This window comes from Falco rusticolus, chromosome 7, assembly GCF_015220075.1.
Source record: "Falco rusticolus isolate bFalRus1 chromosome 7, bFalRus1.pri, whole genome shotgun sequence".
NCBI classification, from domain to species: Eukaryota; Metazoa; Chordata; class Aves; order Falconiformes; family Falconidae; genus Falco; species Falco rusticolus.
This window is the reverse complement of record NC_051193.1, coordinates 35,260,335-35,287,873: the sequence shown is the minus strand read 5'-3', so window position 1 is coordinate 35,287,873 and position 27,539 is coordinate 35,260,335. Positions and strand designations below refer to the sequence as shown.

Genomic DNA, 27,539 nt, shown 5'->3' with positions numbered 1-27,539 from the left:
CCATGCTCTGCTTAGAGGGGGTGGGATGAGTAGCTGGGAGAAGATGCTCTGCTGTGTTAGTGGAAGGTGTGATCCTGAGCCTCGGGCCGAGTGCAGGGATGCTGGCAGAACTGCCACCTCCTCTCACGGTGCCTGCTGGGGACTTCCTGAGGCCCCGCTCTCTGCAGGCATGTGGGCAGGGGAGACTCATTTTCTCTTTCCCGAGTTGATGTTTTTGGGTGAACCAGTATCTGATAGAGGCTTTGTGCTGCAGCCATCCTCTCTCCAAAACCCAGGGCCACCCTTCCATCTCCCATGCCACCAGCATTGATTAAACTCCTCAGAACATTATTAGCCAGTTCTTTTCTTCTTGATTTTGCCAGGCTTGCTGATCCTGGCACCTACTTCCTTCAGCCAAGGAAAGGAGGTACTAATAACCACAGTCTTTCCATGTCCCCCTTCCCAGCTACCCAAGCAGCTCTCGATCCTCAGCCTGTTTATCCTCTCACACCCAATACAAGTGGTAGAGAAGGAAGATAAGGGCTGTCTGCTCGGTCTGATGTGGTGAGTTCACCATTATTACCAGCAAAATCCTGATTTCCTGCAGGAGATGGAGATGTGAAGGTAGATGAAGAGCCTGTTCTCCCACAGGGAAGCAGCATCAGTAAAGTTTGCTGAGTGGTTTCTCCCAGCACATGCCACCATCCTGCAGGCCTGGAGGTGACCATGTGCCACGCTAATGCTGGGACCAACAGGGCTACCGCCACGCCCCAGGAGCCTGGGGCATCCCTGCACCCTGCACTGGAGCCTGCCTGCCTTTGCCATCCATCCCTCCTCCAAACACCTTGGGAGAGGGGCGGGGATGGAGACGTGGGGCTGTGCCCCTCTGGCGTGGGATACCCTCACCGTCCCCCACTCCTGGCACCCTCGGCACCTGCGGTGGAGCGGTGCCAGGTCATCCTGTGCCTTTTCTACAGGCTCCGAAAATAATTGCATGTTACCAGCGATTTCCCTTTGTCCTTTAAAAATAGTCCTTGCCCTCAGCAAGGCAGGCGCTGACCTTCGGATGGCCATGAGTCTTGGTGCCTAATTGCTGATTGCTGCTAATGTTGGGCATTTTTGGGGCAGCTAATTGCCTCACGCAGGAGGGAGGAGCACAAGGGAGCGAGCAACTTCTGGGAGGGGGACTGCATTGTCTGTACTAAGAATAGCCTCCAGATTTCATCCTTGGCCTATAAAACCCCTACATTTTCCTAAAACCAGATGTTGAATGGGTTTTTTTGCAGGCTCTCGCAGAGCAAGCCAGCCCTGCCACCGAGGGGGGGAGAGGGAGGAGGCTCTCCCCTCCCCGTAGGCTGTGTTTAGCAAAGCCTAGTACCTCCAGCTATGTTTTTAAATTAATTCCCCTCCATTTGAAGACATATGATGGCTTGGCCTCCGTTGCTCCTTCATCTCACTGCGGGACAGGTCCCCAGGGGGAAAGGTCCTCCAGTTCCCATCCCGGCATGTCCCCAGGCAGCCTTGCACCCGTACTGGCCTTTTCCCTGAGATGCTCCCCAGTGCCGGTAGCCTTTCTGCTGCTCTGCATTACCGTTTCATGAATTTAAGCTCTCACAAAAAGGCTGCTCTCAGGCCATTTCATCTCCAGTTGCTTCACTTCCAGATTTTTGCATCTCCTGTCACCTTTCCATGGCAGCCCAAGAGGTTGAAGACTTGGGATTTTGTAGGGCGACCACATGCAAATGCCAATTTTATGGAGCCAACTGCGAAATGTACTTTAAAAAAGGGAAATGTAGCAGTATCCTTATTTATGGGTTTTTTTTAATTTTGCCTCCAGATCAAAGCAGGCGGTGCTTTCTCCTGCCTTGAAGTAGCAACAGCTGTCCCCAGGTGGGTGCCTCGCAGAGCATCCTCTTTTTATCAGCCCTTCCAAAACATCGCTGGACATACCCTTTGGTATGACATCACCCAGTCAGGCACCACCAACTAATTGGTGATAATTGCAAAAATACCCCATGTGTTGGTGTCTCTTTCAGCTGGGGACTTTCTGCACCCTGAAATTATCTTTGGCTGCAACACTTCTATTTAAAGCAGCATCACACATACCCTGCGCTGCATTTGGGGTCAGTGGCTCAATGTCTATAGGGTGGGGGGACCCTGCCACCCCCAGCCACATGTGGGTGCTGCCCAGGGGGGTGCCAAGGCCCCGGGGGCAGCTGCGGGTGGGCTCTGCGGGTGTCAGGGTGGCATGTTAGGGCTGAGCTCCTGTGCCCCGCTTATAGGGCAGTGAAGGAAATCAGTCATCGAGTGTTGCTGTGGAAACAGGAGGGGAAACCCGGTTTATGGCAGCCAGCATCTCTCTGCCAGGAACCCTGCAGAGCTTGGGCAGCGGAGGGGGGACACGCAGCCCCCCATGCCCACTGCTGCCAGCCCCAGGGGGCTCCCGCTGCCACCCTTTGTGGGATGCCCATGCCTACCAATTGCGGGGAGCTGCATCTCATTGTGCTGCTGCTGCTGTGGGCACTGGCACGGCTTACAGTGCCCTGTTCTGGGGGCCTGAGCTGCACCCCAACCCTGCTCTGCCCCCTGCCCCAGCCCAGCCCGGGGTCGATGTATACACGTACTGTGGGGCTGTTGAGCCTTCCAGAGACCTGCCAGTTAGCAGCTTCAGCACCTGAAATTTCTTAATTCGAAATACATTTATTTTAACAAGGTACAGCCATGAGCACACAGCCGGGCTGGCTGTGGATGTTTTGGGGTGCAGATGGGGTGAAAGGAAAAGGTCACCCTATAAAAGCCCAACCAGTGCTCACCAGCTCACTTGTGCCTCCGAAATCTTCCATCTGAAATCCTAAAAACTAGGCATACGGGCTCACATTGATTAAAAAGAAAATACAAAATTCTGAGTGCTGGGTGTTGTGCCGAGCAGGGCTCTGGTGGGACAGGCAGAGGGGTTCAGATGGGAGCTTGTGAGCTTGGAAGGGCTCGAGGGGGCCAGGAGGGGGCTAGGGGTGCCAGGGGGCTGGGGGCTGGGTCAGTCAGAGCAGAGGTGTGAGTACTGGAGGGTTTGGGGGGCTTGGGGGACAGAAGAGAGGAGCCAGTCATGGGGTGTTTGGAGCTGTGAAGTGGGTGTGGGTGTGTGAAAAAGGGCAGGGATGGGAGCAGGGGGGCTGTGGATGCAGCGGTGGGTGGGTGGGGTGTAGGGGGTGTGGTGGATGCAAGGGGCGTGGGGTGCAGGATGGAGGTACAGTGCGGGGGTGAGGCTTGTGGGACTGGTGTGTAGCATGTGTGGGGTGCAGGGTCGGGGGGGTAAGTGGTGGGGACAGGGACAAGGGGCCGTGGAAGGGGTCGGGGATAGAGACCAAGACAGGGACACGGGGAGGGTAGACACAGGGAGTGGGCCTGAGGCAGGGTGAGGGGCAGGGGCAGGAGACAGTGAGGTCTGGAGAAAAGCGAGCTGCAAAACCCGGGGAATCGGAGAGGAGAGCAGGAGGAGGAGAAGGAGGAGAAGGAGGAAAAGGAGGAGGAAGAGGAGGAGGAGGTGGAGGAGGAGGAGGAGGAGGAGGAGGAGGTGGAGGAGGAGGAAGTCGGGGCCGAGCCGCTTCCTGTAGGCAGAGGGATGAGCGCAGACAAAGCTGGGTGGGGACTCGCCGCTCGGGGCTGCTGCTGACCACCCTCCTCCTGCCTCCGGCTCGCATCCCTCCTCCCGCTGCCCCTCCACCCCTCCCACTCTCCCTCCCTCCATCTCGCCATCCATTCATCCATCCATCTCGCCATCCATCCATCCATCCGTCCCTCCGTCCCGCCGCCGCCGCCCGCCCCGCGGGGACTCGGGGCAGGACCGCCCGCCGCCAGGTACCGCCGGGCACACGGGGGAAGCCGGGGCTGGGGGCACTGGGAGCACTGGGAGGACTGAGACTGGCAGCCCTGGGGCACACTGGGGTTGGGCAGGGCGGTCCCGAGCCCCGGCCACCCGCTGCCAGCGGGCACCGAACCGCTCCACAACCAGCAGAAAATCCCCATCCCAAATAGCCCAGGGGGTCAATCCACCCACCCCACCCCCGCTGCCCCACGGGGACCTCCAGTCCCGGGTGGCGATGGCACCTGCGGGGGCGCGGGGTCCCCGTCCCGCGGGGCGGGCGGCTGCGGGGCTGGGCGCAGGGGAGAGGTACCTCGGTACCTCGCACGAAGAGTTCAGGCTCCCCAACAAAGGTTGGATTTAGAGGGTTTGATCCTCAGTTAATCAACTGATTTGCCATCACAGGAAAGGCTTTTTCCGTGGATGAATGAGACGTAGTGTTCTTTCTTTCTCTTTTTTTTTTTCCTTCCCTGGGAAGGCAGGGTGAGACTTTCCCAACCCCAAATCCCCACGGCAGCCTCAGTAGGGATGGATCTGACCCAGCCTGGCTTAGGGGGGGCGATTTGGGGGTGATGGCCGTGCAGGCAGAGGGGCACCCCACCCCGCCATCCCCACAGCGGTAGCCCTCTCATCGTTTCAATGAAAATCCTGATTTTTCCCAGCGGTGGTTTGTGGGGTGAGTGGTTCAGGTAAAGTAATCCTGGGAAAATCGTCGGTCAGCTGGGAAGATGTGCTGGGGGAAAGCCAGGCTAGGGCTGGCTTGTGCCATCAGGAGAGGAATTTGGCAAAAAACTTTTGCCTTCTTGCCTCCTCGATGGAAAATTAATTTATATTTAAGGAAAATCTCGAAGCAGAGTGACCCCCCGCCCATTACTAATGAGTTACTAATGAACTTAAAGCATGCTACCCCCGAAGGGTAGTGACTCAGAGCATGTATTATCTGCCACTGCTGTTGTACCTGCTCCCTGCAGGTTTTTTTATTTCCCTTTTTCCCCGAATTACCAACCAGCCAGCGCCCCGCCAGCAAGCCCATGCTCCCCGGCCACCAGAGGGAAAGGGGTGGCAGCGGCACGTACTCTGGCAGCAGGCTGGGGCCAGGCACAGAGGATTTTTCCTTATAACTGGATTTCCCTGAATGCAGCTGGAGCATGCGATTTTAATCCTCTTTTCTACCATATGGCCGCTGGCTGGATTTAAATATGACTCAATTAATTATTGCCAGGAAAGCCCTGGGGCGAAGCCTTTCTCTGGGAGGATGTTTTGAGATGTACCCAGGGTTATAATGGGGCTTTTCTCACCCCATGCTGTGGGGTACGGGGACACGTGGCTCAGCCCCATCCTGCCCCAGCTCCTGTGTTGGCCCCGCCAGGCCAGGCATCAGCCATGTTGCTCCCTCAGTACCAGTTTTGGTGCTTTTTTTGGCTTTTTCAGCCTTGCGTTTGTTTGCAAGAGGAAGCAAGGGCTGCTGCTGGCACCACGTGCTGCTGGCTGTTCACCTGTGACACGAGTTTGGCAGTCTCAGCATTGCCTGGATGACAGCTGGAGTCAGCCTCACATCTGAAACAGGGTATCCCTAGCTTGGGGGTACCCACAGGTCCCCCCACCGCTAGCATGACACCCTTGTGCACCCATCCTCTCTCCCACATTCCCTGGGAGCTGCAAGCTTTGCTCCCAGCAGTGCATGTACTGGCATGAAGGATGCTCATTGCATTTTCTCCTGGCTCCTTGTAGTCATGAGCTGGTGTTGGCCCTGTGTGGGGCATGGTTTGCATGTGGGCTTGGACGAGTGGCCATACCGTGGCATGGCTGGCGCCAGAGGAGATGATAACTGTGGTGCATCAGCACCTGGCACAGGGCTGCCACGCGGCACGGGGGTTATCGAGACCACGAGCAGGCAATTGCAGTGTGGTGCCCGATGGGTTTCCCATGGGTAGATGGCTGCGAGCTGGTGACGAAGCTCAATTACTATTATTTTTAATCTGCAAGGTAACCTGCTGCTTTGCCACCCTGTGACAGGGTGTCTGTGAGTGGAAGATGTGATAAAAAGGCAAACTTTGCAAGGGTGGGCAATGCTTTCCCACCTGGTGGCCCTGCAGTTGCAATGTGCCCACTAGGCTTCCAGTGCTTTGGCCTCTGAACAGTGGTGGCTGAGGCTCCACTTCTTTTGAAACCCAGTGAGTCATCAAAGGAGGACAGCCAGGCGCCGGTGCAGGCTGTTACCATAGTAATTAGGGCTGGTGAGCCAGCATCAGTGCCCTGCAGACCCCCCACACCCCAGAAAAGCGCTGCCCGGGGGTGGCCATGCCTCTCCGTCCTGCACATCGGTGCCAGGATGCTGGAAGCTGGTACGCTTGTGACGCGTATGCTGCTGCTGGGGACCACAGGGCTGCACCGCCTGCTCCCTGCCGCAAGCCCATTGCCCCGGTTTGGGTTGGGAATAAGGGGTTTGCCCCAGGAAAGAACAGTTTTCAGCATGAGTTGCATCAGTTCTCAGCGTGACTTCTCCAAGTGTTTCATTCCTGTGCCTGGAATGGGATGCGGGAGTAGGATATGGCCGTGTGCATTCACAGCCGGCGCAGAAGTGGGAGGAACAAGCAAGGGGTTTAGGGTGGGTTTTCAATTTTTCTGTCTTTTCAGGCTCTTTTCTCATTGTTTCTTCCTCTCTAGTTTCTTGCTCAGCTGTTCGTTGGGAGCTGCTGGGAGGGGGGATGGGATGAAAGGTAGAGGGAGATGCTACTGCAGGGCTGGGTGTGGGGTGCAGCATGGCTCATTGGCAAGGGGATTTTTGTGCTTGTCCTTGTACAGTTTTATTGCTTGCTCACCTCCAGTGGGGCTTCAGCCCTTCCTCACGCATATTTTTTTCTTCTGCGTGCAACATGCATGGTGCAAACACCCCCAAACCTGGTCCTTTTAAAGCAGAGGATCAAACTTGCTCCCCCCCAAACTCATGGGAAGAAGTGAAAGGGGGGGGCTGCTTCTGCTGCTCGTGGGGGAGCGCGTTGATGGCTGTGGGGGAACGCAGTCTGTCTCTTCTGGCTTTCCACACATGCTTGGCACAAGCCGTTTGGCACTCACCCTGTTCAGAGGCAGGTCTGAGCTGGGGAGAAGGACAGGCTCCAACTGCTGGGACAGCACAGATTTGGCTCTGCAGAGAAGTAGGACATGCTCCAAAACCCATCCGAAGTCACTGGGATGGTGTCCGTTGAGCCTGGGCTTTGGGTCAGGCCAGTAATTAATTAACAATGGCTTTGATCAGAGCTGTGCAGGTGAATCACCAGGGCTTTGCAGGCTGGGAGGCAGCTGGAGCTGAATACAGCCAGCCCCTGGGCTGGGCGAGGATGTGCAAGGATGCGGCCGTACTAAGGCTGAAGTCTAAAATCATGCACCTCTTGCATTTCATGTAGGTATGATGGACTAAAAAGCACCAAACCCAATTTTTCAGAGGCTCAGCGGGGAAAAAAATCCCTGAAATGGCATCATACCAAACCTTAAAAAAATTGTCACCTTGATATTTGCATATAGTTGAGAAACCCTCAACAATTCCTGGGCAGCAGCTGTACCAGGACCTGCATATCCACCAAACATAATTAGTTTTCACCTTATCTCATCCTTCCCTTGCTTTTTACACAACTGTTTTCTTCCCCTGTTGTCTGTTGTCATCATTGTAACTCGGGCTAATCAGTTTATCCAAGGGAAGGTCCAGGCGCTGCTCTGTTGTGGTCAGCGCGTAACGGCATGGTGAGGAGGTCTCTGGTGGTGGCTGATGCTTTCATCTGGCAGCCAAAAGCCAGCTGAGCTGTGGGTTGGTTACTCTCAGGGTGCTGCTGTGAACCCCGAAGTGCTGTACCTGGCACGGTGTGGAGGTGCTGCCATGGTGGATAACCTCCTTTGTCTGAGTTGGTGCCTTGGTTTAACAGGGTTGTCATCCTGCTCTTGCTTGCACTCCCAAGGGCTTTGGGAGGGAATGTTGGCTCTGTCCCTCTCATGATGCTCCCTATGAGTGGCTCTCCTGGCCAGGAAGGTCCTGGCTGGGCAGCTGGGTTTGTAAGAGGGAGCAACTTGGGTGGGAAGGAGCAGCGTTGCTTGAGCCTTGGGGCTCATCAGGGATCCCAAGTATCAGTGCTCCTTCCTGGACCGCATAAGATTGTACCAAAGGGGAAAAATCCCTGGCACAGCATGGGATATTCCCACTGTAAACTGCTGTGTTGCTGGTTTTACCCCATGCCGCACTGCTCAGCATCCCTCCTCCTGCTGCCTACAGCATCCCGCCTCTACCCCGGGGCGGCTAAACCCCAGCCCCAAAACCTGGCCGCTGCCTGCTGTGGCCTGAGCTGCCTCCCTGCCCTGCCTGTGCCCATCCCTGTGGGCAGAGCCGCCAGCTGCAGCGGGGGACCGCAGGGACATCGGTGCCCCATGCCACCGCCGGTGCCTTTGCGCAGAGACACAGACCTAATTATGGAAGATGCCCGGAGTAAGTCGGTGCTGAGAAACCCTGTTCCTCCGCCTGCCCACACAGGAGCAGCTCAGCAGCCATGGCGCTTCCCTAGCTGGCACCTTGGGGAAAATAGTGATGCTTTTTGGGTGGGTTTGTGCACTAATTATATTTGGGTCATTTCAGTGCTACCATGCCTCTCTGTGTCAGCCCTGCTGTCTCAGGAAACCTGTGCTCCCCTGGCAATGGGCTGGGTATGGGCTGAGTCCTGCAGCCAGATTGGTCCCTGCAGCATCCCTGGCATGAGGCTGTCCTGGTCCTGCACCTCCTCGGGGCTCTGAAACCACTGTAGAGTGGGAACTGGGGAGGGTTTCACCAGTGGTTTGGGTTTTATGCTAAGTCACAGTGAATACCAGCATCACTCCAGCTCCGGGCTTGTGCAAGGGCAGGATATGTGCTAACACTGACACCCAAGTTTGCTGATTCTCTTAATAAAAATTTTTATTGGCTTATTTGCCAATAAGCAAACATGGTCTTGGGTCCTTGCAGCCAGGGAAAAGCATCAGGGACAGGAGCACTTACAGCTCCCCGAGCCTGGGGACAGGCAGGGTATCCCTGTGCACCCATCAGCACCTGCAGGGATGCAGAGAAGCCGTGTTTTCTCTCTCTTGCCTTCTCCCATCTGAGCTGTGTCCCAGAGGAGACCAGGAGCTGAAGCTGGATGAAGTGCAGGAGCATTTAACCTGTTGCAGCATCCCCCTGGGATGGTACGGGGAGCACTGCCAGGCATCTGAGACTCCCAAGCCTGAGGTCTGATCCCCTTAAGGGGGATGCTGAAGGGATGCTTCAAGCTTCAGTCATCTTAAAACCTTCCCTGTAGCCATGAATTCTTGCAGATTGGGTGTGTTGTGCTAACTGTGCGTTGGGAGGAGTTGTGCTTTTTGGACCATTTTGGGTGAGGAAGCACCAGCCACCAGCAGATGCAAGATGCTCGGTATTGATTTAATTCCTTTTTGGTCCCATTGTTTTTGGTTTTGCTTTGGAGTAGGTACAGTGAAGGGAGGGAAGCAGGATAAAGAAGGTGTTGAGAGTCAGAGAATGGATCTCAAAGGCAACAGGGGTCTCAGAAACGTGTTTTCACAATGCCATAATCAGCAGGGGATGCCAGGACAATGCCAGTGTGTCTCTGCCTGTAGCAGGTGTCATTGTCAGGGCTTTGTTGTGTTTACAACCGAGATGCCCGGTTTGGGGTAGAGGTGGAGTGAGGATCACCAACGAGATGAGCTTTGGGCTCTGGGCTTGTCGCTCTCCTTCCTTGGCACCATCAGATGGGTTTGTGTTTTCCAAGGGCTGAACCCAAACTGAAGAGCTGTGGCATGGCTGCCTTGGCCTTAGCCTTGCCATGGGGCTGGGCTGGATTGCCTCAAACCCTCCGCGGTGAGTGATCCATCACCCATGGCAGGGTGGAGAAGAGTGGGATGGTGATCACCAGCCAAGTTGGGGTGGGGGGCCAGGCTCCAGCTTGCTCTCCCCACTGCTGTCAGCAGGAGGAAGGCAACACGTGAGCTCTTTCAAGGCAGAAATCACCTTGCAAGAGTTTATTCTCCATTTCGATGTGTTCCTCCTCAAGCAGACCTTGGGAGGAACAGGTGGGTATTGGGGGTGCAGGAGAGTAAATAATTCATCCATCATCTGCTGGCTCCGGGGGGACCTGACAGCACCTGCCAGTACCCAAAGGGGCCGACAGGGAAGCTGGGGAGGGGCTTTTTACAGGGGCCTGGAGTGGCAGGACAAGGGGGAATGGCTTTAAACTGAAAGAGGACAGATATAGATGAGATACGAAGAAAACATTTTCTACTGTGAGGGTGGCGAGGCGCTGGCACAGGCTGCCCAGAGCAGCTGTGGATGCCCCATCCCTGGGAGTGCTCAGGGCCAGGCTGGATGGGGCTGGGAGCAACCTGGGCTGGTGGGAGGTGTCCCTGCCTGTGGCAGGGGGCTGGAACTGGATGGTCTTTAAGGTCCCTTCCAACCCAGACCAGTCGATGATTGTATGATTTTTCTAAGACATTATGGGGGCATGGGCAGCCCTAGTGCTAGTACCTGCTGGGAGGGGGATTATCACAAGTGTTTCCTCTCTGTAGCCTTGGAAAGCCCTGAAGTGTGGCCTGAATGTACCGTGAGCTGCACAAAGCTCATTATTCACCCTTGAGGTGAGCTGACTCAATCTTTAGCTGCTTGGTTGTAAACTTCATAACATTTCCTGCTCGCTCTTCTTATCTGACAAAACCAGACCTCTCGTGATCTCCATAAAGTTTCTCTTGAGCAGAGCTGTGCTCTGTGCTGCTCCAACCACAGCTGCTCATGGAAAGTGTCTTGGGCTGGTGCTTCCTCCCCACCCCACAACGTGGTTCTCATGAGCCCTGAGCTGCTGCAGGACAGCAGATCCTTTATAGGATGCCTCCTGGTTCCTAGGGCCCAGCGGGTGTGCAGAAAGCATCTGACCATCACATTTGCACAGCAGAGACTTCCTCACCCATGGCCACTCATGTGCAAAGAGGATGGGTTTTGTCCTTACAGTTGGGTTTTGGCTTCCTTAGCTGCTCTGGAGAATGCTACATCAGCACATCCTGTGGTTTTATCTCACTTGCATTATGGTTGCTTTGGCTCCAAGGGCTCCTTTGCTTGTGTCGGCTCTTGAGTTTGACTCATTTTGGCAGGAGCTGGATGAAGGATGTGGGGAGATGGTTACCTCTCTGTGACATCTTGAGCAGGGATAAAGGAGTGGGATGGCTGGTTTTGCAGATGGAGTTCAGGCTGTTGATTGCCTATACTGGGAAGGTGTGTTATGGAAAAAGTCTCCAGCTATGTTTTTGGCTGTCACCAAGCAGGGATGTGTTAGTCCTGAGAGTTGGTGGCCATGGGGAGAGCTGCCCAGGGATTTGTGCCACCTCCCTTCATTTTCCTGTTGTTTTCTGGATCTTCAGGGTCTTTCCAGTGAGCAAACAGGGGTTTTGGTAACAAACCAGCATGGTCAATGGCTCGTTTAGGTTGGAGGGGGCCTCAGGAGGTCTTTGGTCTCACCTCCACGTCAGAGCAGGGCCAACATCATGGGCAGATCAGTGCTGTCCCCATGGGCATCATATGAGCCCATGTGGGTCCAGGTGCCCCCAGGGTGTCATTCAGAAGTGGCCAGGTCTTCACGTCTGTATGTTCCTTCTTGGGGACTTCCTACTCCCTCGCTGGGTCTGCAGTGGTTTGGGGCCCTTAGAGGGGGTCATCAGCCACTCACAACCTGTAAATTTGTTTGGACCTCTTCTAATCAGTCTTGAGGAGTGTGTGTCTGCTGATGGAGTAGCTCCGCTCCAGCTGGCAAGCGCCCAAGCAGAGGTCTCTCACCTTGGATGGGAAAGTGTTGAGTGGTGACCAGGTCTTGTGGAGTCCATCAGTTTGTGTAGGACCTGACAAAGATGCCATGGTCTGGTGGCTGTTCCGTGGGGCCAGAGCTCCAGCGTGCCCCGAGGACAGCATTTCAGAAGGGCTTTAGGTTCAATTATTCAAGTCACGCTGACCTGATTGCGCTTCATCCCTTGTATTTTTAATATCATGGAGACGTGATGGTGTTTGTGCAGTGCTTGCAGGGCTGGTACCATCAAAATACATTGCATTATTTATCAGCTGATTTAATATAATTGCTGCTCAGCCTCACATCCTCGCTTGGGGGGTTTGTATTCGTGTCCGGTGCTTCCCTCGCTCCCCAGCTAATGCTGGCAGGGGGGACCCTGCTTCCTCCCTCCACACTGCGCGAAAGGGGAATAAAAAGATTATTTTAATGCAGCAGCCCAGGCTTATGGAGAGATATAAGCAACAAATAAGGGTGGCACTGATTTTGATTTTTCTTTTTTAAGCCTAAATCTAAGCCCTGTGTAAGTGTTTCCATTAATTGATGTAAAAGTTAGGCTGGCTTTGAATTGATGCTGCTCCTCCATCCTACCTAGAACCAAAAGCTGGCCCTGCAAAGAGCAGCTGCCTCCACTGATTTTCATAGCTCACGCTGGGAAAAATACAGAAATCAACTGCACAGCCCCACGCTGAGGTCTCCCAGCAGCCAGGTAGGCAGGGAAAAGCACTTGCCCTTGTGAAAGCAGCTCGCAGAGCAGCGGGGCCAAAACACAGCGGCTCCAGCGTATTTTGCAGGATTAAAGACCCGGGAGCAGGCGTAGGGGGGATAAATGAAGCCCGTGGGGCCCATGGCACAGCCAGGATGGATTGTTCGCCGGCACAGGAGGTATCAATGCATGGGTAGGGAGGGTGAGCCGGCAGGGGCAACGCCGTCTTGTGCTGCTTAATCTGGGGTTTGCACAGTTTCTTTAGCTTTAAATTCCCCCCCCCCTTTTTTTTTTTCCCAATGCTTGATATTGCAAGTGTGAAAACACCACCCAGCCTAGCAGCTCTGGGGTGGCTTTCTCCTCCCGTCTGCGTAATATCAGTGTTTGCTGGGCATGTGTCATTTCACGATACAGCCAGAATAATGTGTGGTGGTAAAAGCAGGGCCGTTGACTCAGCAGGAGGAGTGGCAGGGATGCTTTGCCTGCATTTTAAGGGGAAAACAGGCTGGTTCAGGGATTTTGGGCTCCGTGGGAAAAGCAAGATGATGTGTGCGGAGGTTAGTATTCAATGAGTGTGCCAGAGAGGGGGTGAGGATGGAGACGGGCTCAGCAAGCCAGGGGAATAGCATGAAAAAGGCTGTGAGGGCACAGCTCTGGAGAGAAAAGCGAATTTTGCTGTTTTGCCAGAGCTTGTTGTGGTCAACAGAAACGCAGGTGGATCACAACTTGGGCAATGGGAAGCTGCCAAGCCCACGGCCACAGTGCTACCGACTCCCAATCTCCCTCCGTGTCCCTGTCCCAGTTCTGCTGTGGTAGCCGTGCCCTCCTCTCCTCATTGCATCGGGAGGGACCCAGGTGTACTCACTGCCTCCATAACTGGGTCCTACTTTAGACAGAAATTCATTAGGTTACAGGGGCAAAAAAAAAAGCAAAAAAAAAAAAAAAAAAAAGCAGCAGCCGTGGGCCACAGAAGTTAAATTTAATTGAGATAATATGGGTCAACTCACCAACCGAGGACAGAGGAGTAACCTATTTCTCCCCAGCCAGCCCCAGCTAACCTGGTTTGCAGCACTGCCAGGGCTCTGCATCCCTGCCCGCATCCCTGCCGTGGACTGTCAGCTCGGAGAAACCCCCCTGGTAGCCTCAAGCTTGCCAGTGGGGAGATTGCAGGCCGTGCAATGCCGGAGCCAGTGCAAGCCGCAACAAATTACTTCTCAAAGTTATTGGTTGTTATTCTGTACTTTCACATAGGAAATTTTTTTTCAGTTTTGAGGTTTTTTTCCTTCCCCCCTACCCCCAGAAACCTGCTAAAATTGCCCACATTTAGTGGTGATCCTTCACCTGCAGCTTGAGATCCAGCCATCAGCATATGCTCTACTCATTTAACCAGGCATCTTAGTGATGCTGTAACACAAGAGCTTTGTAGTGAAACCTTTGCAGGGTAACTATAGCTGGAAGATACAAGGGGTTACTCCATAACCTGTGCCTAAAGCACACCAAATCTCAGACAGCAATTACAAAGCTCTCCTGTCTCCACGTGGTGCATCCACCATTTGAGTCATGGCTCTAAAGGCACCAGCTCTGGATGCTGTAAAAAAAAAACTGAAAAAAAGAAAGAAAAGAAGGAATAAAAAGCTCTCAGCCTTGCTGCTTTGATGGCAGGGATGGGAAAAAATACCCAACCAAACCAGGCAGCAGCTCCAAGGCTTTGCTCTACTACAGCAGATAGGCTGTGACCTGTTTGCTGTATTTGAAGCTTGAAATAGAGCCTTATGAGTAATGTGGTTCAGGTGCTTATCACTAATTAATTAATTCTTTTGTACAGTGGATACCTAATTAAAGCAGTCTAAGGTAATTCCTGGGGGGGCTTAAAAACTAATGGGATGGTTAAGGGTGTTGTTTCTTTGCTGATGTAAGTTGCTGGGTGATTCCCAGCGGCTGGGAAGGGTTATTAGGCTTCATGTGAGTGTTACTTAAAATAAAATTCTAATAAAGGTTTGATTTGGGTGAAATCACTGGAGAATGATTTCTCACTGCAGCGATTTCTGCAGCCGAGGACTTCACATGCTGGTGAAATTATTTGGGCAAAAAGGCGAGGCTGGTGCCTTGTCAGCCAAAGGAGCAGTTTGGGGTTTATTTTAGCTGGGATGAAAAATACTTTGCAGCAGGATGAGCCGAGCAGCCTGGCACCATGGCAGGAGCTATGGCAAAACCCACGTGCTCCTTCCGAATTCCTGGGAAAGCCACAGGGAGGCTACCCCCTAAAATTGGGATGTTTTAGCCAAATCAGGGCAACAGAGTGGCTTGCCCCAGTTCCTTCGGGGTGGCTGTACCTCTGCGCTGGTGGGCAGGCAGTTGGTAAGTCACCGTGGCCTTGAATTCAGGGTGGCTTTGTGTGAGGCTCGGGGTGGGTTTGTCCCTTTGGGAGCAGTGTTGACACAGCCAAATAGCCAAATCGTTTCGCAAATGTGGTGCTGGGTGAAATGCCTCTGCCTTACAGCTTTTTCCCTTTGCTTTCAAACCTCGTTTTGCACCTTCCCCTAAAGGTCTTGTTCTTGACCCTGGCAAATACTTAAAAGCAGGATGTTAAAAACTGAAACCCAAGAATGGATCAGTTAATTAACATGAAATAATAGCACTTGGCTGCTTCCCTTAATTAAGGGTCAGGAGTTCAAAGCTGTATGAACAGATGTTGAGCTCCTTTTCCTGGTACAGAAGCTCATTGCTTCCTTGGCGGCTTTAACCATCTCTCTTTTTCCTGGGACAAGCAGCAGCGAACAGGGATTTCTCAGCAAGGTGCGTACAAAGAATTTATTTCAGAGTCAATTTGAGTTGATTTGGGGAAAGAATCAAGAAGTGAAGGAATTGATAAGTCATAGGTACGATAATGCTTCTAATTAAAGGGTGATTTTGGTTTGCTAGAGGTGTCTCCATGGGGGAAAAGGAGCTTTTTTTTGAGAGTTTCTGCTCTTTTCTGGCTAGCTAGGAAGTGATGCATGTTCCCTAGACCTAAAGGCTCCTTTACAGCAGAAACTTCTGCCCTGTGAAGAAGTAAGGGACTACCCAGCGTGCTGCCACTTCATCGGTAGGGAACAGGTTTCAGGGCAGGGATTTTGGTAGTCAAGAGGCGATTTGGATTTCAATGGCAATTTTTTAATTGGCGAATTCATTCATTCTTTTACTGTTTAGCTGCTGCTCCACCGTTGCATGGGTGTTTGTAGTGCTGGGTTACCACCAGCTGCCCCTGACATGGTTATATCAGGGTCACTCCAGCCTGGGAAGAGTCATGCCCTTGGTATTTTGCCAAGTCAGCCTGGCATAATAATAATCCTAATAATTATTATTATATATTAATAGATAATATAATATCCTATATTATATAATGCTAATAATAATCAGGAATAATTCTAAAGGAAGGCTTTGCTGTGTTATATAGCATGGGTACGGTGCATTATAGAAGAGGAACTAGTCTTTTCCTTGGCCGTTCCTGCAGTAGAAATGCAAAATAATATACTCAAATATTTTCAAGGACATCTGCATAGTATTTTAACCAATGTTAAAAGGTGCATTGGCCAGGGCTGCAGGTAGTGCCATTATTCTTCAGCCTGGGCTGACACTGTGCAGGGAAGAGACCCTCGAGCACAGGAGAAACCTGCAGGCTTATGGTACCCCAGAGCTTAGCAGCTGCGTTTCCAAGGCTTCCATGGACCTGATGGGAAGAAATCTGGGTGTCTGACTTGTGGGAGGATGTGGGACCACAGAGGAGCCCCACACATGGTGGGGGGAGGAGGGCAAGTGAGATCTCTGTGCTGGGACAACAGGCATGTCGGAAGGGGAGGTGGGTGATGGTTGGGGGGCTCCCAAAACCACCTGCAGGACTGCAGGGCAAAGTGTGACCCATCCGTGTGTCCCTCCTCGGCACTTCTCCTCTCTGCCTGATTCCCTCCTTCTCTTTCCCGTCTTTCTTGGGCCATCTGTGTGCTGGAGACACTTTTGTCTATCCAGGGAACTTCAAAGATTGAGAGATGTCTCCATCTTCCAGCGTGACACAGAGGCTGGGGATGCCCTAGGCTGTGTGGGTGCTGCTTTGCAGGAGGTAACCAGTGCAGCATTTCTGAAAAACCCAGGTTTTCTGGGGAGCACCAGTGTTTGGGGGGAATTTCTGAAGCTGCATGTTCTCCTCTCAGGCAAGTTGCATAAAAATAAAATGCAACATGTTAGTGTTTTTTTAAAATATGGGCAGGATGAAGGCTAATTGCAGCTTGCACAGGGGGCAGCCATGTCGTTCACTTGCAGGGCAGGGGCTTGCTGTGTTCCCACTCCTCTGATCATGTGCACTGTAGCGAGCCTTCAGTTTTCTGCTGGCCTCTGCGTATGTTTTAAAGTTTTGTTAAAAAAAAAAACACAAACCCAAAACAAAAAAAAACCCCACCTAACCCTTAAATCATTTTCATTTTCAGTGAAGTGCAGCGGTGGCATTGCTCAGCTCTGGTGGAAACCGCAGAAGTGTAGTCTGTGCTTCAACCTGCTGCTGCAGGAGAGCCTGACAGGCAGGGCTGGGGATGGTGTGACAGGATGTGTGCCCTTATCTGTCCCTTCTGGTGTGTCACACCAAAATGTGACAGCCAAGGCCTTTGTCTTTCCGTGCCGCAGCATAAGCAGATAGTGGGGAGCCAAGCAGGCATTGCCCCTGCTTGTCCCCAGGCAGCATCCCCGTGAGCCTGTGTGGGCTCTGAGAGCATGATGAGGGGCTGACCAGAGGTCAGAAGTGAGTCAGCGGAACAACGAGTGGTTTTAATTTGAATGAAAACTCAGGCTGTGGGAAGAAGGTGATGCTCAGCTGCAGCTTTACTTGCTTGGACCCCTGGACCACATATTTGGGCATCCTTATGCCCCAGTATATAGCCAAGCTCCCAGTTGCACCCATCCTCCCAGTGCCTGATCTGCGCACACTGCTGGGTTTGTCCCTCGTGCATTAAAAACAAATGCTTTTTCCCAGGGTTTTCCCCCAGATGATGGTGGGGCAGCTTTTCCTTCCCGGGGGTACGCCTGGGTACAGGGCGGGGTGGGGCATCGCACAGCTTTTTGGCATGCGCGAAATCTCCAGCTTTCTCAGCCAGGGTAACAATGCTGCTGTTAAAGCCCTGACCTGCAGCACGAGGATCAGCAACCCTGGCACTGTTCCCCTGGTGCTGGAGCCCTGTGCCGACCCCGGAGCAGGCTGGTGCTCCCTCCCTGCGGTACCCAGCCGGAGAGAGACACTATTTCCTATGAATGATGGCAGGAGGCTCCAGAGCAGATGCCCCAGGCTGTGCTGTCTGGTGGCTGGCCCTTCACCCAAATAACCTCTTAAAAAAAATATGAAAAAAACCAAGCTAAAAAAAGGAAGTTGAGGTTGGTTCCTGTTTGCCTTCATTTTGAGCCGTTAGGATGCCTGTGAGAAAACAAAAAGCTGAGATTCTCACTTATGTGTGACACCCACGGCATGGTGACTTCTCCAGGCAAAAGGAACGGCCCTGCGAGACCCAAAATGTCCCCATAGGGTCAGAACTGCCTGGCTCCATCACAGCTGCCCCCCGCCACTCCTCTCCAGGTCTGTATGTGTCTCTTGGGAAGGAGGTTTCTCCTGGAGCCTCAGCCCAGGCGGGCTGTGCTGGGACACGCTCAGCTCTCCAGACGGATGCTAAAACCTTTACTGCTTGCAAACTTCATGGAAAAACATACTATTGACTGCAGATATTAATGAAGTCTGGGCTGCAGTTGCAGTTGGCTGCACCAGCACGAGGTGGATGGAGTGAACATCCCGAACCAGGCTCTCTGCAAAGCCAGCTCCAGCACCAAGCTCTTTTTTTAATGCCCCAGCAAAATCAGGGAAGAGGAAAATCTTTGCTGCAGCTCCCTCTCGCTCCGTATGCTTTGCACTGCCTTGATAATGAGATTTGCCAGGGGAGCCAGGGCTGGCTGAGCCACCAGCGGGCTGGGTCTGACTCTGGTGCTGCTTTTGGGGTGAAATATGGCTGCATAAGGCTGCACAAGGTTAAGACAGGCAACAGACTGGGCATCCTCCCCAACTGCCGCAGAAGCAGGGGGAGGTCAGGCACTGAAACCTGCTGACCTGGCCGAAACACTGGCATCAGGGCCAACACGGGCACCCATCCCACCTCGCCCCTCTTTGGCGGGAGAGATCGGATGCTGGTGTGATAACGAAGCTGTTCCCATGGAAACTGGCTCGTTTTCCACTCCAGTGTGTTCCGATTTATTTATTTATTGGCCAGCATGTCTTTGACCTGCAAGCTGCTTTTTGATGATTTAAACACTGTATTGGACGTCGAGCATAAAAAATGGATGTTGGAAAAGGGAATAAAATTCCTGTGGATGGCTGGTGGGAGCTGTGGCTGAAGCCACCGCTGAGGATTGGGGTCCTCTGCCCCAGCAAAGCGGAGTTATGGGAGCCCATGGGCACAAATCTAGCTCATATCATTTTCTTTGCTTAAGGAAATAACGAAACACATGTAATTTGGGCGTATTAAGGCTCCTTTCCCAGCCAGGCCTGTAACTGCTGTTGAGATCAATGTGACTACACCAGCTCCCACCCCCTGGAAGCATGGCTTTGCTATTTTCTTTTTGTCTGTAATAATTTTATATTTTTCTGTATATGTTTAGTAATTGGTTTTCAGCTGAGTCACCTATTTTTAGCAATGACTTTTAGCAAAAGCAACAGGATGGCTGGAAAAGCCAGCCAGCCCTGTGCAAGGGATTCCCATGCTCCAGCCGGCTGGTGAGCCACAGTGCTGGCTACAGGGAGTGACAGCACGGCCATACGCTCCGGTATCCGTTCTGGATGCCACATCACACCTGGTTTTTCATAGAATTATAGAAAGATTTGGGTGGGAAGGGACCTTGAAGACCATCTAGTTCCAACCCCCTGCCACAGGCAGGGACACCTCCCACCAGCCCAGGTTGCTCCCAGCCCCATCCAGCCTGGCCCTGAGCACTCCCAGGGATGGGGCATCCACAGCTGCTCTGGGCAGCCTGTGCCAGCGCCTCGCCACCCTCACAGTAAAGAACTTCTTCCTCATATCTCATCTATATCTGTCCTCTTTCAGTTTAAAGCCATTCCCCCTTGTCCTGCACTCCAGGCCCCTGTAAAAAGCCCCTCCCCAGCTTCCCTGTCGGCCCCTTTGGGTACTGGCAGGTGCTGTCAGGTCTCCCCGCAGCCTTCTCTTCTCCAGGCTGAACAGCCCCAACTCCCTCAGCCTGTCTCCACAGCAGAGGGGCTCCAGCCCTCTGAGCATCTCCGTGGCCTCCTCTGGACTCGCTCCAGCAGGTCCATGTCCCCCTGATGCTGGGGGCCCCAGACTGGACACAGCACTGCAGGAGGGGTCTCACCAGAGCGGAGCAGAGGGGCAGAATCCCCTCCCTCGACCCGCTGGCCACGCCGCTGGTGATGCAGCGCAGGGTACGGTTGGCTTTCCGGGCTGGGCCATGCTGAGCTCCTCGTCCACCAACACCCCCGAGCCTTCCTCAGGGCTGCTCTCGATCCGTTCTCTGCCCAGCCTGTATCTGTGCTTGGGATTGTCCTGACCCATGTGCACTTGGCATTGTTGAACTTTATGAGGTTTGCATGGGCTCACCTCTCCAGCCTGTCAGGGCATGGGGGCAATCCTGGCAGCGCCGGTGGCATTCACCCACTTTGCTACTAATTGGGTGGAAAATGCTGGTGCAGCCGTGATGGAGAGCATGACTTTTCAATGGAAACCAAGAAGCAGGGAGGCTCCTGCTTTCACTTGGAAAGGAGCCGTTCTCAGTGGTGGGTGATGCCGTGCGGTGCTCTGGGAGCTGCTTTCAGTCCTTACAGTGAGGAATGGCGAGTTCTGCCCTGGCAGATGTCAGCACTTTCAGATTTATTCCTGCGGAGCCACTGCTTTTCCTTTCGTTTCGGCTGGAAGGTGTGGGGAGAACGGTTTTCTGCAAAGCAGAGAAAAACCCGCTGGGGGGTGAAAAAGTCTGCAAAATTGGGTGCCAAGAGAGGATGTGATCCACAGGTTTAAAAATGCAGGGGACCCCAGTTGAGTGGGCAAAGGCTGCAGGCGCCCAGGGACACAGGAGGTATCTTGTGACACCAGTAAAACCTCACTCAATGCCCATTTGCATCTTTAAGAAATGCTTTGCAAGGGTGCCAGTGTCCCAGCCAGGGTTAGCACTGCCTTTGAACAGTGACGGACCCAAGCCAGTGCAAAATGTGCTTCAAGATACCCCTTCTGTAATGATAGCTGCCTATTTCAGGTTACTGGACCCTTAAAATGCCATTTTTTTAAACATTCAGGAGAATTCTGGTCTCCACCCACGTGCAACTTGAGATAAAACCCAATTGAAAGGGGGAAGAATGCCAGGGGGGAGGTTTGGTCAGATTTTGTGGGGTTGGGGCTGGCGATGGGGCTGCTGCAAGGCTTGTGGAGCCTGGAAACCCCTCCGCCCAGGTGCTTGCTCGGCAGCCTCTCAGCACAGCCCTGTGCAAAGCAGGCGGCAGCTTGTGCTCATGGGGAGCTGGCAAACGGAAGGCTAATTACTCTTGCAAGCAGGGCTGGCAGCTGCAGGATGCCAGAGCCCCACAGGAGCCCTGTTTGGGAGGGAGGAGGAGGAGCATGGCAGCTTAGCAGGAGGGCACGATTGCTCCGGTGTCAAGAAATGCTCCTTTTGCAGTGGGTTTTTTGGGTTGTACTCGGCATTTTGCCTCACTTCTCAATTGAGGTGGTGCCGTGGCGATGCAGCTCATGCCAGAAGGCAGTGCTGGTGGCTCACCAGGCTGGAGCTGGATAGGGCACAGTAGGCAACTTAGTAAATGAATTTACTGCTGTCTTAAACGAGTCTCTGGAGGCTGAGCTGTGTGCTGGGAGGATGGATGGGGGTCAGTGCCTCTGTGCCAGCTTGCTCGAGGATGGGGGGGCATGGGAGGAGAGCCAACGGCCTCCCTTGGGTTAGCAGAATATTGAAGGGGGGTGCAAGATCCATAAATGTGCTGGGAGGGAGAAATGCATCCAGAAAGCAAGGTAGATGTGATTAGCTTCCTGGGATGGAGGAGGGCTGGTTGTCCCTTGTCCCAAAGCATTGGTGCCTTTTAATGTAGAGCAAGTTAAACCCCAGTCTCATCCCATCATGCAGCAGCTCGCTGTGGGCACGCTGGGACAGCAACAGTGGGCATCTTGCCGGCTCGGTTTTGTTGCTCCGTTGTGGGTAAAAGCTGAAGATTTCAGCAAAGCCAGACCAAACAGACCAAGAACAGACACAGCCATTAATGCTGGATCAGCGCCCTGACATCAGGGGCATCCCTTAGCCTTCGCCCAACTAAATCCCAAGTTTTGGTGCCTGTTTTGGCTGGGTGCCACTGATGAAAGCAGAAAATGTCATTCAAATATGTCAATGGCTCTTCGTTAAACAGAGGCAATGACAAATTAGGTGGTTTTTTGGAGCACAGGTACAGCTAGCAAAACGTAGCAGTAAAATTTCCAAGCCCAGACATTTCTTACAAGCACTTTTGCATCCTTTTAAATGAATTCAACCTCTTGCCACATGCAGTAAATAACCCATGACCCCTCTGCACAACAGACAAGTATCAAAACAACCTGGCAACATCCTGAGTTGTAATTACAGTAGAGCACCCAAAAGAGACAATATTCATGTACTGTACATGCTAAACATCATTAGTATGAAAATCAAATAGCATCCTTACTCATTAACCTGTTGGCTCCAAGGCAGGGATCCTATTATCCAGGCACACATGCCATTAAGTGGGTGAAATAAGATGCCATCTGTATTCCCTTGTCAGTGTCATTAAACCCTTTTCTTTGCAGACAAAGTTTAGCACAACAGCATCGGGTGTGAGAACAGCCCCGTGACAATGGGGGGATGGGGAAATATTGGGAAGCATAGTGATTTTTAGCTTTGTGCAGGGGATGGCTAGGCTCAGGAGCCAGGCTCTGCCAGCTGGAGGGGACCTAAGGGTAAATGGGAGCAATGTTGCAGGCATCGGCATGTGTCCCTCCTGTGTGATGGCTCGTTTTGCGCTTGCTCAGCCCCATCAGTCCCCGTACAAACCCACTGTGTCCAAGGGCTGCCGTCACCCCGCCATGCTGGGAATACCGGGATTCCCTGAATGGGGTCAGGCGGGCTCGCTGCATTCCACCGTGTCTCCAACCCTGGCTCTGAAAGCTTCTGTCCCAGTGCCTGCCCACAGAGGGATGTGACACTGCTAGGAAATCAGCTCCTTGGAAAGCAAATTTCCTTCTAACAGCCATTCTCAAATATTTTGGCATTTTTCCTCCAGTCTGATGATTTATGTACTTTCCGGGGTGGTTTTAATTTGTCTGAAGTCTGACGCTCTCAGCATCTACTCACTATCTACTTAAACAAGCATTTGCTAGTTCAGCATGTAGTCCAGCGGCAGGCAGCCCCGCACCTCCTTGAGTCCTGGGGAAAAGAATTAAATACACATATTGCTTTGGTGTGAGGCAGCGTTGCAGCTGGGTGAGTGCAGCGGGCAGCTGCCTGCAAGCATCTTAGTCACCTTGGTGCTGCAGAGGAACTGCCATGGGGTGGTTTGGTGACTGCAGTTAGTAGTACAGAGGCACTGTGGGTGGAAGGAGAAGTGGATGCTCTAGCAGCTGGGCTTGGCCTGAATCAAATCCAAACGATAAGGCATGGAGGCCTGGGGTTTATTCCTGGTGGCTCCACACCCTCTTGGGGATACAGCAGGGTGTCCTCATGTTGGGACTAAAAAAGCTGCTTTTGTGGGTGCCCTGTTTGAACAGTTTCGCTGCTGCCCAGGTGGTGCCTGCGCTGTTGGAGGGGTTGTTTTTCAGCTGGGGATATTCATGAGCTCACTTCAAAATGTCACATGCTATTTTTTTGTTATTGATGTTGAAGGAAGCATGCCTGGCTGCTTGCAGCGTGGAAACACTGTAAAACCATCACTAGCCCCAAACTGGTTCAAGTTTCTCCATGAAGTACCTGTAGAGGGGCTGAGCATGGCTGGCTCCTGGCGATGCCAGGGTCCTGTGAGCCGGTTGAGCTGCCACCGGATCCCCAGCATCAGCCCTGCAGCCCTGTGCGTGGCAGAGTGCTCACACAGATGTCCCCTCCTCTGTCCCAGCAGGGTCTTGGTCTTCTCCGGCTTTGTTTTTGGAGCTGTCTTTTCCACCTTAGTGCTTCTAGGGCTACGTGTAGTAAGAGCATGGGAGGGTTTCCTTGCATCAGCGTGGTAGCAGGGTTGGATATATATGTTTTTTAAAAAAAAGATCAGGACTGTAGCAGCCTCTCTGCTTCATACAGAAGCTCTCTGCAGTCCTCCCCGCTCCCTTCCGTGACATTAACCTTCAGTCCCAAGTGACTCCCTGCTACTGGCACACCAACAGACCACAGTCCTCTGTATGATATGACACAGCATCACCAAGAATAACATTTGCTGCATTAGAAAAGTCTCTGCCGCATCCAAACCACACAATGGTGTCTTGGTTGATGTGCGCCTCAGTGTACCTATATGGCCACCAGCTTTCCCACCAGCCCAGCACCGGCTGTCATGCCAGAAACGCGGTGGCATCACCGCTGCCATCCGCTTCGTGGCTTTGCAGGGAGAACTGAAAGCGAAAGCAGGAGAGGGGCACCCTGATAGCTTGCTGCTCAACCGCGTCTCCAGCAAAACAAAATGTGGCAGGGAGCTGAGAAAAAACCAGCGTGGAACAGTGCACATGCTTTAGTGAAACCTCAAGCAATGGCACGGAGCTTTGCCCGATGACAGCAGACCCAGCCAGGAGATCAGGCTGTCAGAGGTGCTCGGTGGGAGCTAGGCTGTGGTGAAGCGGGCAGGATTTTGGCAGCCTTCCCCAGGGGATGCCCTTTCTGCCCTGCCACGTGCTCTGCGCACCAGACAGTTAAATTGCATCCCCACTCACAGTGCATTCTTACAGCGTCTTCGGATGTACCGTAGGGCTCGTCACAAGCTGGGGAACAGCTAAAAGCCTGGCTGCCAACAGCTCTCGGATAGTTGCCCGCTGACTTGAAACCTCCTCCTGTGCTGAAAACCTTGCTGCATGTGAACACATAATGTTGCTGGGTGGTTGTGCTTGGAGGGTAATGGATGGTGGGGGCGGGGGGGATAGAGAAGGAAACCCACAGCCTTTCGGCCTCCCTAGCAGGGCATGGGACTCAGTGTCTGCAAGGGCTCTGGGTTTCCTGGTGCCATAAAAAATGTATTTGTTGTGTTGACTGGCATCACATAAGCAGCAACCTAACCCGACTCCTTTTTTTTTATATTCTCTTTATTTAAAGGTAGCGAACAGCCAAGAGGAGCAGATCTTCCCCTAGAGGCACAAATCACCGGAGAGACCTGCTTCTGGTAAAAAATAACTCCTCCTCGTGCTCCCCAATGGGCAGGGGGTGGCTGGGAAGGGGCTCTCATCCTGAAATTCCGACTGTACCCCAGCACGACTCGCTCTCCAGTCACCTCCGAGCATGGACAGCTTGCTCAGTGCCAGGCTGCTTTTTTCTGTAGGTCCCAGGATGAGCCTCTGCCCAAACACCCTTATATCCCCCGAGATGGGCTTGAGCTAAACATGCCCACAGCTTTTCCGTGTCCTCCCTAAAATGCCACAAGCTCCTTATTTTAGGGCTGTGCCATCCTTGGACTATCGCCCAAGGGGCCGGGGGGGGGGGGCGTGGGCTCGCTGCACCCTGCTATTTCTGAACATCCCTGAAAAAAAACCCATTTTTGAGCTCACAGGCAGCCCCAGCCAGGCAGGGGCTGGTGCAGCATGGCTGTGCCTCCACTGTGAAATACTTGCTGCTTGTAAAAACATCACTTGCTGGAGAAGCTGAACGCTGGGTTTCTGGCCGCTGCTGCCAGAGCTCACGGCTGTTATAAGGTAACGGAAGAACATCCGTGATTGAGACGGCGTGGACTTAATGAGCGTTCCCCGCCTGCCTGGGCTCGAAATCTCAAGAAACAGGAAACTCCAGCATCCTGTTTAGCATCTCAATATTCAAGTTGGCAGCAGGGACAAAGCAAGGGAGGCCAAGGGACACCGGACGAAGGCTGGGCACCGGCTCAGGGCTGGGTGATGTGCCTGGCTTGTGGCAGGGGAATGAGCCCAGCACGGCAGTTCTGGGCAGTGTGGGGCTGCTCAGGGAGAGCCTGTTCTCTGATTTCCTTTTGCCTTGTTGCCACCACAGCCTTTAATGTAACAGGAGAAGCTGAGGTACAGCTCAGCTGAGGTCCTGCTGCTGCAGGTTATGCTCTAGAAGGTCCCAGTGTCCCCTAAGCATGGCTTGCAGGATGATGGGGAGGGCACAGCAGGGTACCACAGGCAGCATGTGACTGTCCACACACCCACAAAGGCTGCCAGCTTGCTGGGTTTAGACAAGGGTCTAAACATAGAATGAAACGCTGACTGAAATGCCTGGGTCTGCATCTCCCATCCTTACACCTCATTCACATGGCTCGGCTCGAACAGCTCTAGTCACGCAACCCCAGCCCATCAGGTGGGGGTTTCAGGGCTGGGAGCAGCTCTCTGCCCAGACCAACAGCTCACCCCCATGCATTTGTGTCCGCAGCCCATCCAGAGAGCACACCTGGCCTGCCCATGGCTAGCAACAACACTGCTAGCATAGCGCAAGCCCGCAAGCTGGTGGAGCAGCTGAAGATGGAGGCTAACATCGACAGGATAAAGGTAGCGTGGCTTGGGAGTTGGCTGTCAGCTCAGAGGGATGCTGCGAGGTGGCATTTGCTGCTGAGCAGCTGCCAAAAGCATGCTGCAGGAGCTGGAATGCGGTGGCGGGCAGTGTTTATGGAGAATGCTCATCTGAGTGATCCCAATGGCTGTGGCTGAAGGCTGCGGGATATGCTCGCCCATGGAAAGCAGCTGGAAGCATCACCTGGAGCCCTGCTGGGGGGTGGGAAGCTGTGACTCTCCCCAAGGCATCTCACCTTCTTGGAAACAGGTTAAACCCACGCTATTTGTCACATTTGCTCTTAAAACTGTCCTTTGGGCAGTGCCTGGTGCTCAGGCTTGAGGTTAGCGGGGAAACTCTGAAAGCAGCCTTGTCCTGATGCTTCTTTCCTACTGCAAGTCCAATCCTTCCTGGGAAATGTTTCTTCTGCTCTGCGGCACTGAAACTGATGCTTCTGGGCATGCAAAAGCTTTATTGGCTTCAAGCTTGAGATCCCAGATGATTTATCTTCTCCAGTGAGGTTGTTTCAGACAACAGCCGGTCCCAGGGAGAGAGGTGCTCTGGGGCTGGCTGCTGGCTGCAGGCACGTCAGGGTGCTTGCAAGTAAAACCTCATCTCTCAAGGCCAGGGTGAGCTCTGGCAGCTCAGGAGCTGCTGCTGTGTCCTGAATAAATAGTGAGGTCCGTGGCTGAGGGCAGCAAATGTTGCTATAGCAGCTGCGGATGTCCCTGCCGAGGGGTGTGGGGGAGAGCTGGCAGGGATGCGGTGCCTACTAAAGTCGGTCCTCGCTATGATGGATCAGGTGAAGGATGTGAATGGGTGATATGAAGGATGCTCACGGGAGCGCATGTTGACGGGTGAGCTTAGAGCCCAGAGGTGAAAAACCAGCCTCACCAGGGATGTGCTTTTTGGTGGGGGTATGATGTTACCTGCCCAGGGATGCTGCAAGCCCAGACCCAGTGATGGAATCTTTTGAGGTGGGATGTCCCCAGAACAGCCCGTCCCTAATGTGGGGCTCCTTCTATTCCAGGTGTCAAAAGCAGCAGCAGACCTGATGGCGTACTGTGAAGCCCACGCCAAGGAGGACCCTCTATTGACCCCTGTCCCAGCCTCAGAAAATCCCTTTAGAGAGAAGAAGTTCTTCTGCGTGATCCTGTAAACCCTCGAGAAGCCTGACCGGCACTCAGGCCACCCTGAACACTGATGTAGAGTTTTTAGGAATGGGAACAACCTGCTAGTCTGCAGAAATTAAAACAAAAATAAGTAAAAATACATGGCCTGGAAGCTACAGAGATGTGCATGTTTAAAGAACCTGGCCACCTTTGGGGGAATAAGATGATCTGCATTGCGAGGCAAAAGATCTGAAGTCTGTAGAGTTGCCTAGAAAGAAAAAAAAAACATGTAAAGAATAAATTTGTGTCACTTTTCTGCTCACAAAATT

General features: G+C 53.1%; 1 protein-coding gene across 3 annotated transcripts; it reads left to right on the top strand.

Moving 5' to 3' along the window:
* The first annotated feature begins 3,576 nt into the window (after positions 1-3,576).
* GNG2 (G protein subunit gamma 2) lies at positions 3,577-27,539 on the top strand. Of its 3 annotated transcripts, none has more exons than XM_037395745.1 (4): positions 3,577-3,834; positions 24,701-24,767; positions 25,982-26,097; positions 27,129-27,539. In XM_037395745.1, exons 3-4 carry the CDS (start codon positions 26,011-26,013, stop codon positions 27,255-27,257), a joined length of 216 nt encoding a protein of 71 aa, XP_037251642.1. In that variant the 5' UTR covers positions 3,577-3,834; positions 24,701-24,767; positions 25,982-26,010; the 3' UTR covers positions 27,258-27,539. The 3 variants fall into 3 exon arrangements, with proteins under 3 accessions (XP_037251642.1, XP_037251643.1, XP_037251641.1); XM_037395746.1 differs by lacking the exon at positions 3,577-3,834 and adding an exon at positions 17,848-17,969; XM_037395744.1 differs by lacking the exon at positions 3,577-3,834 and adding an exon at positions 24,267-24,502.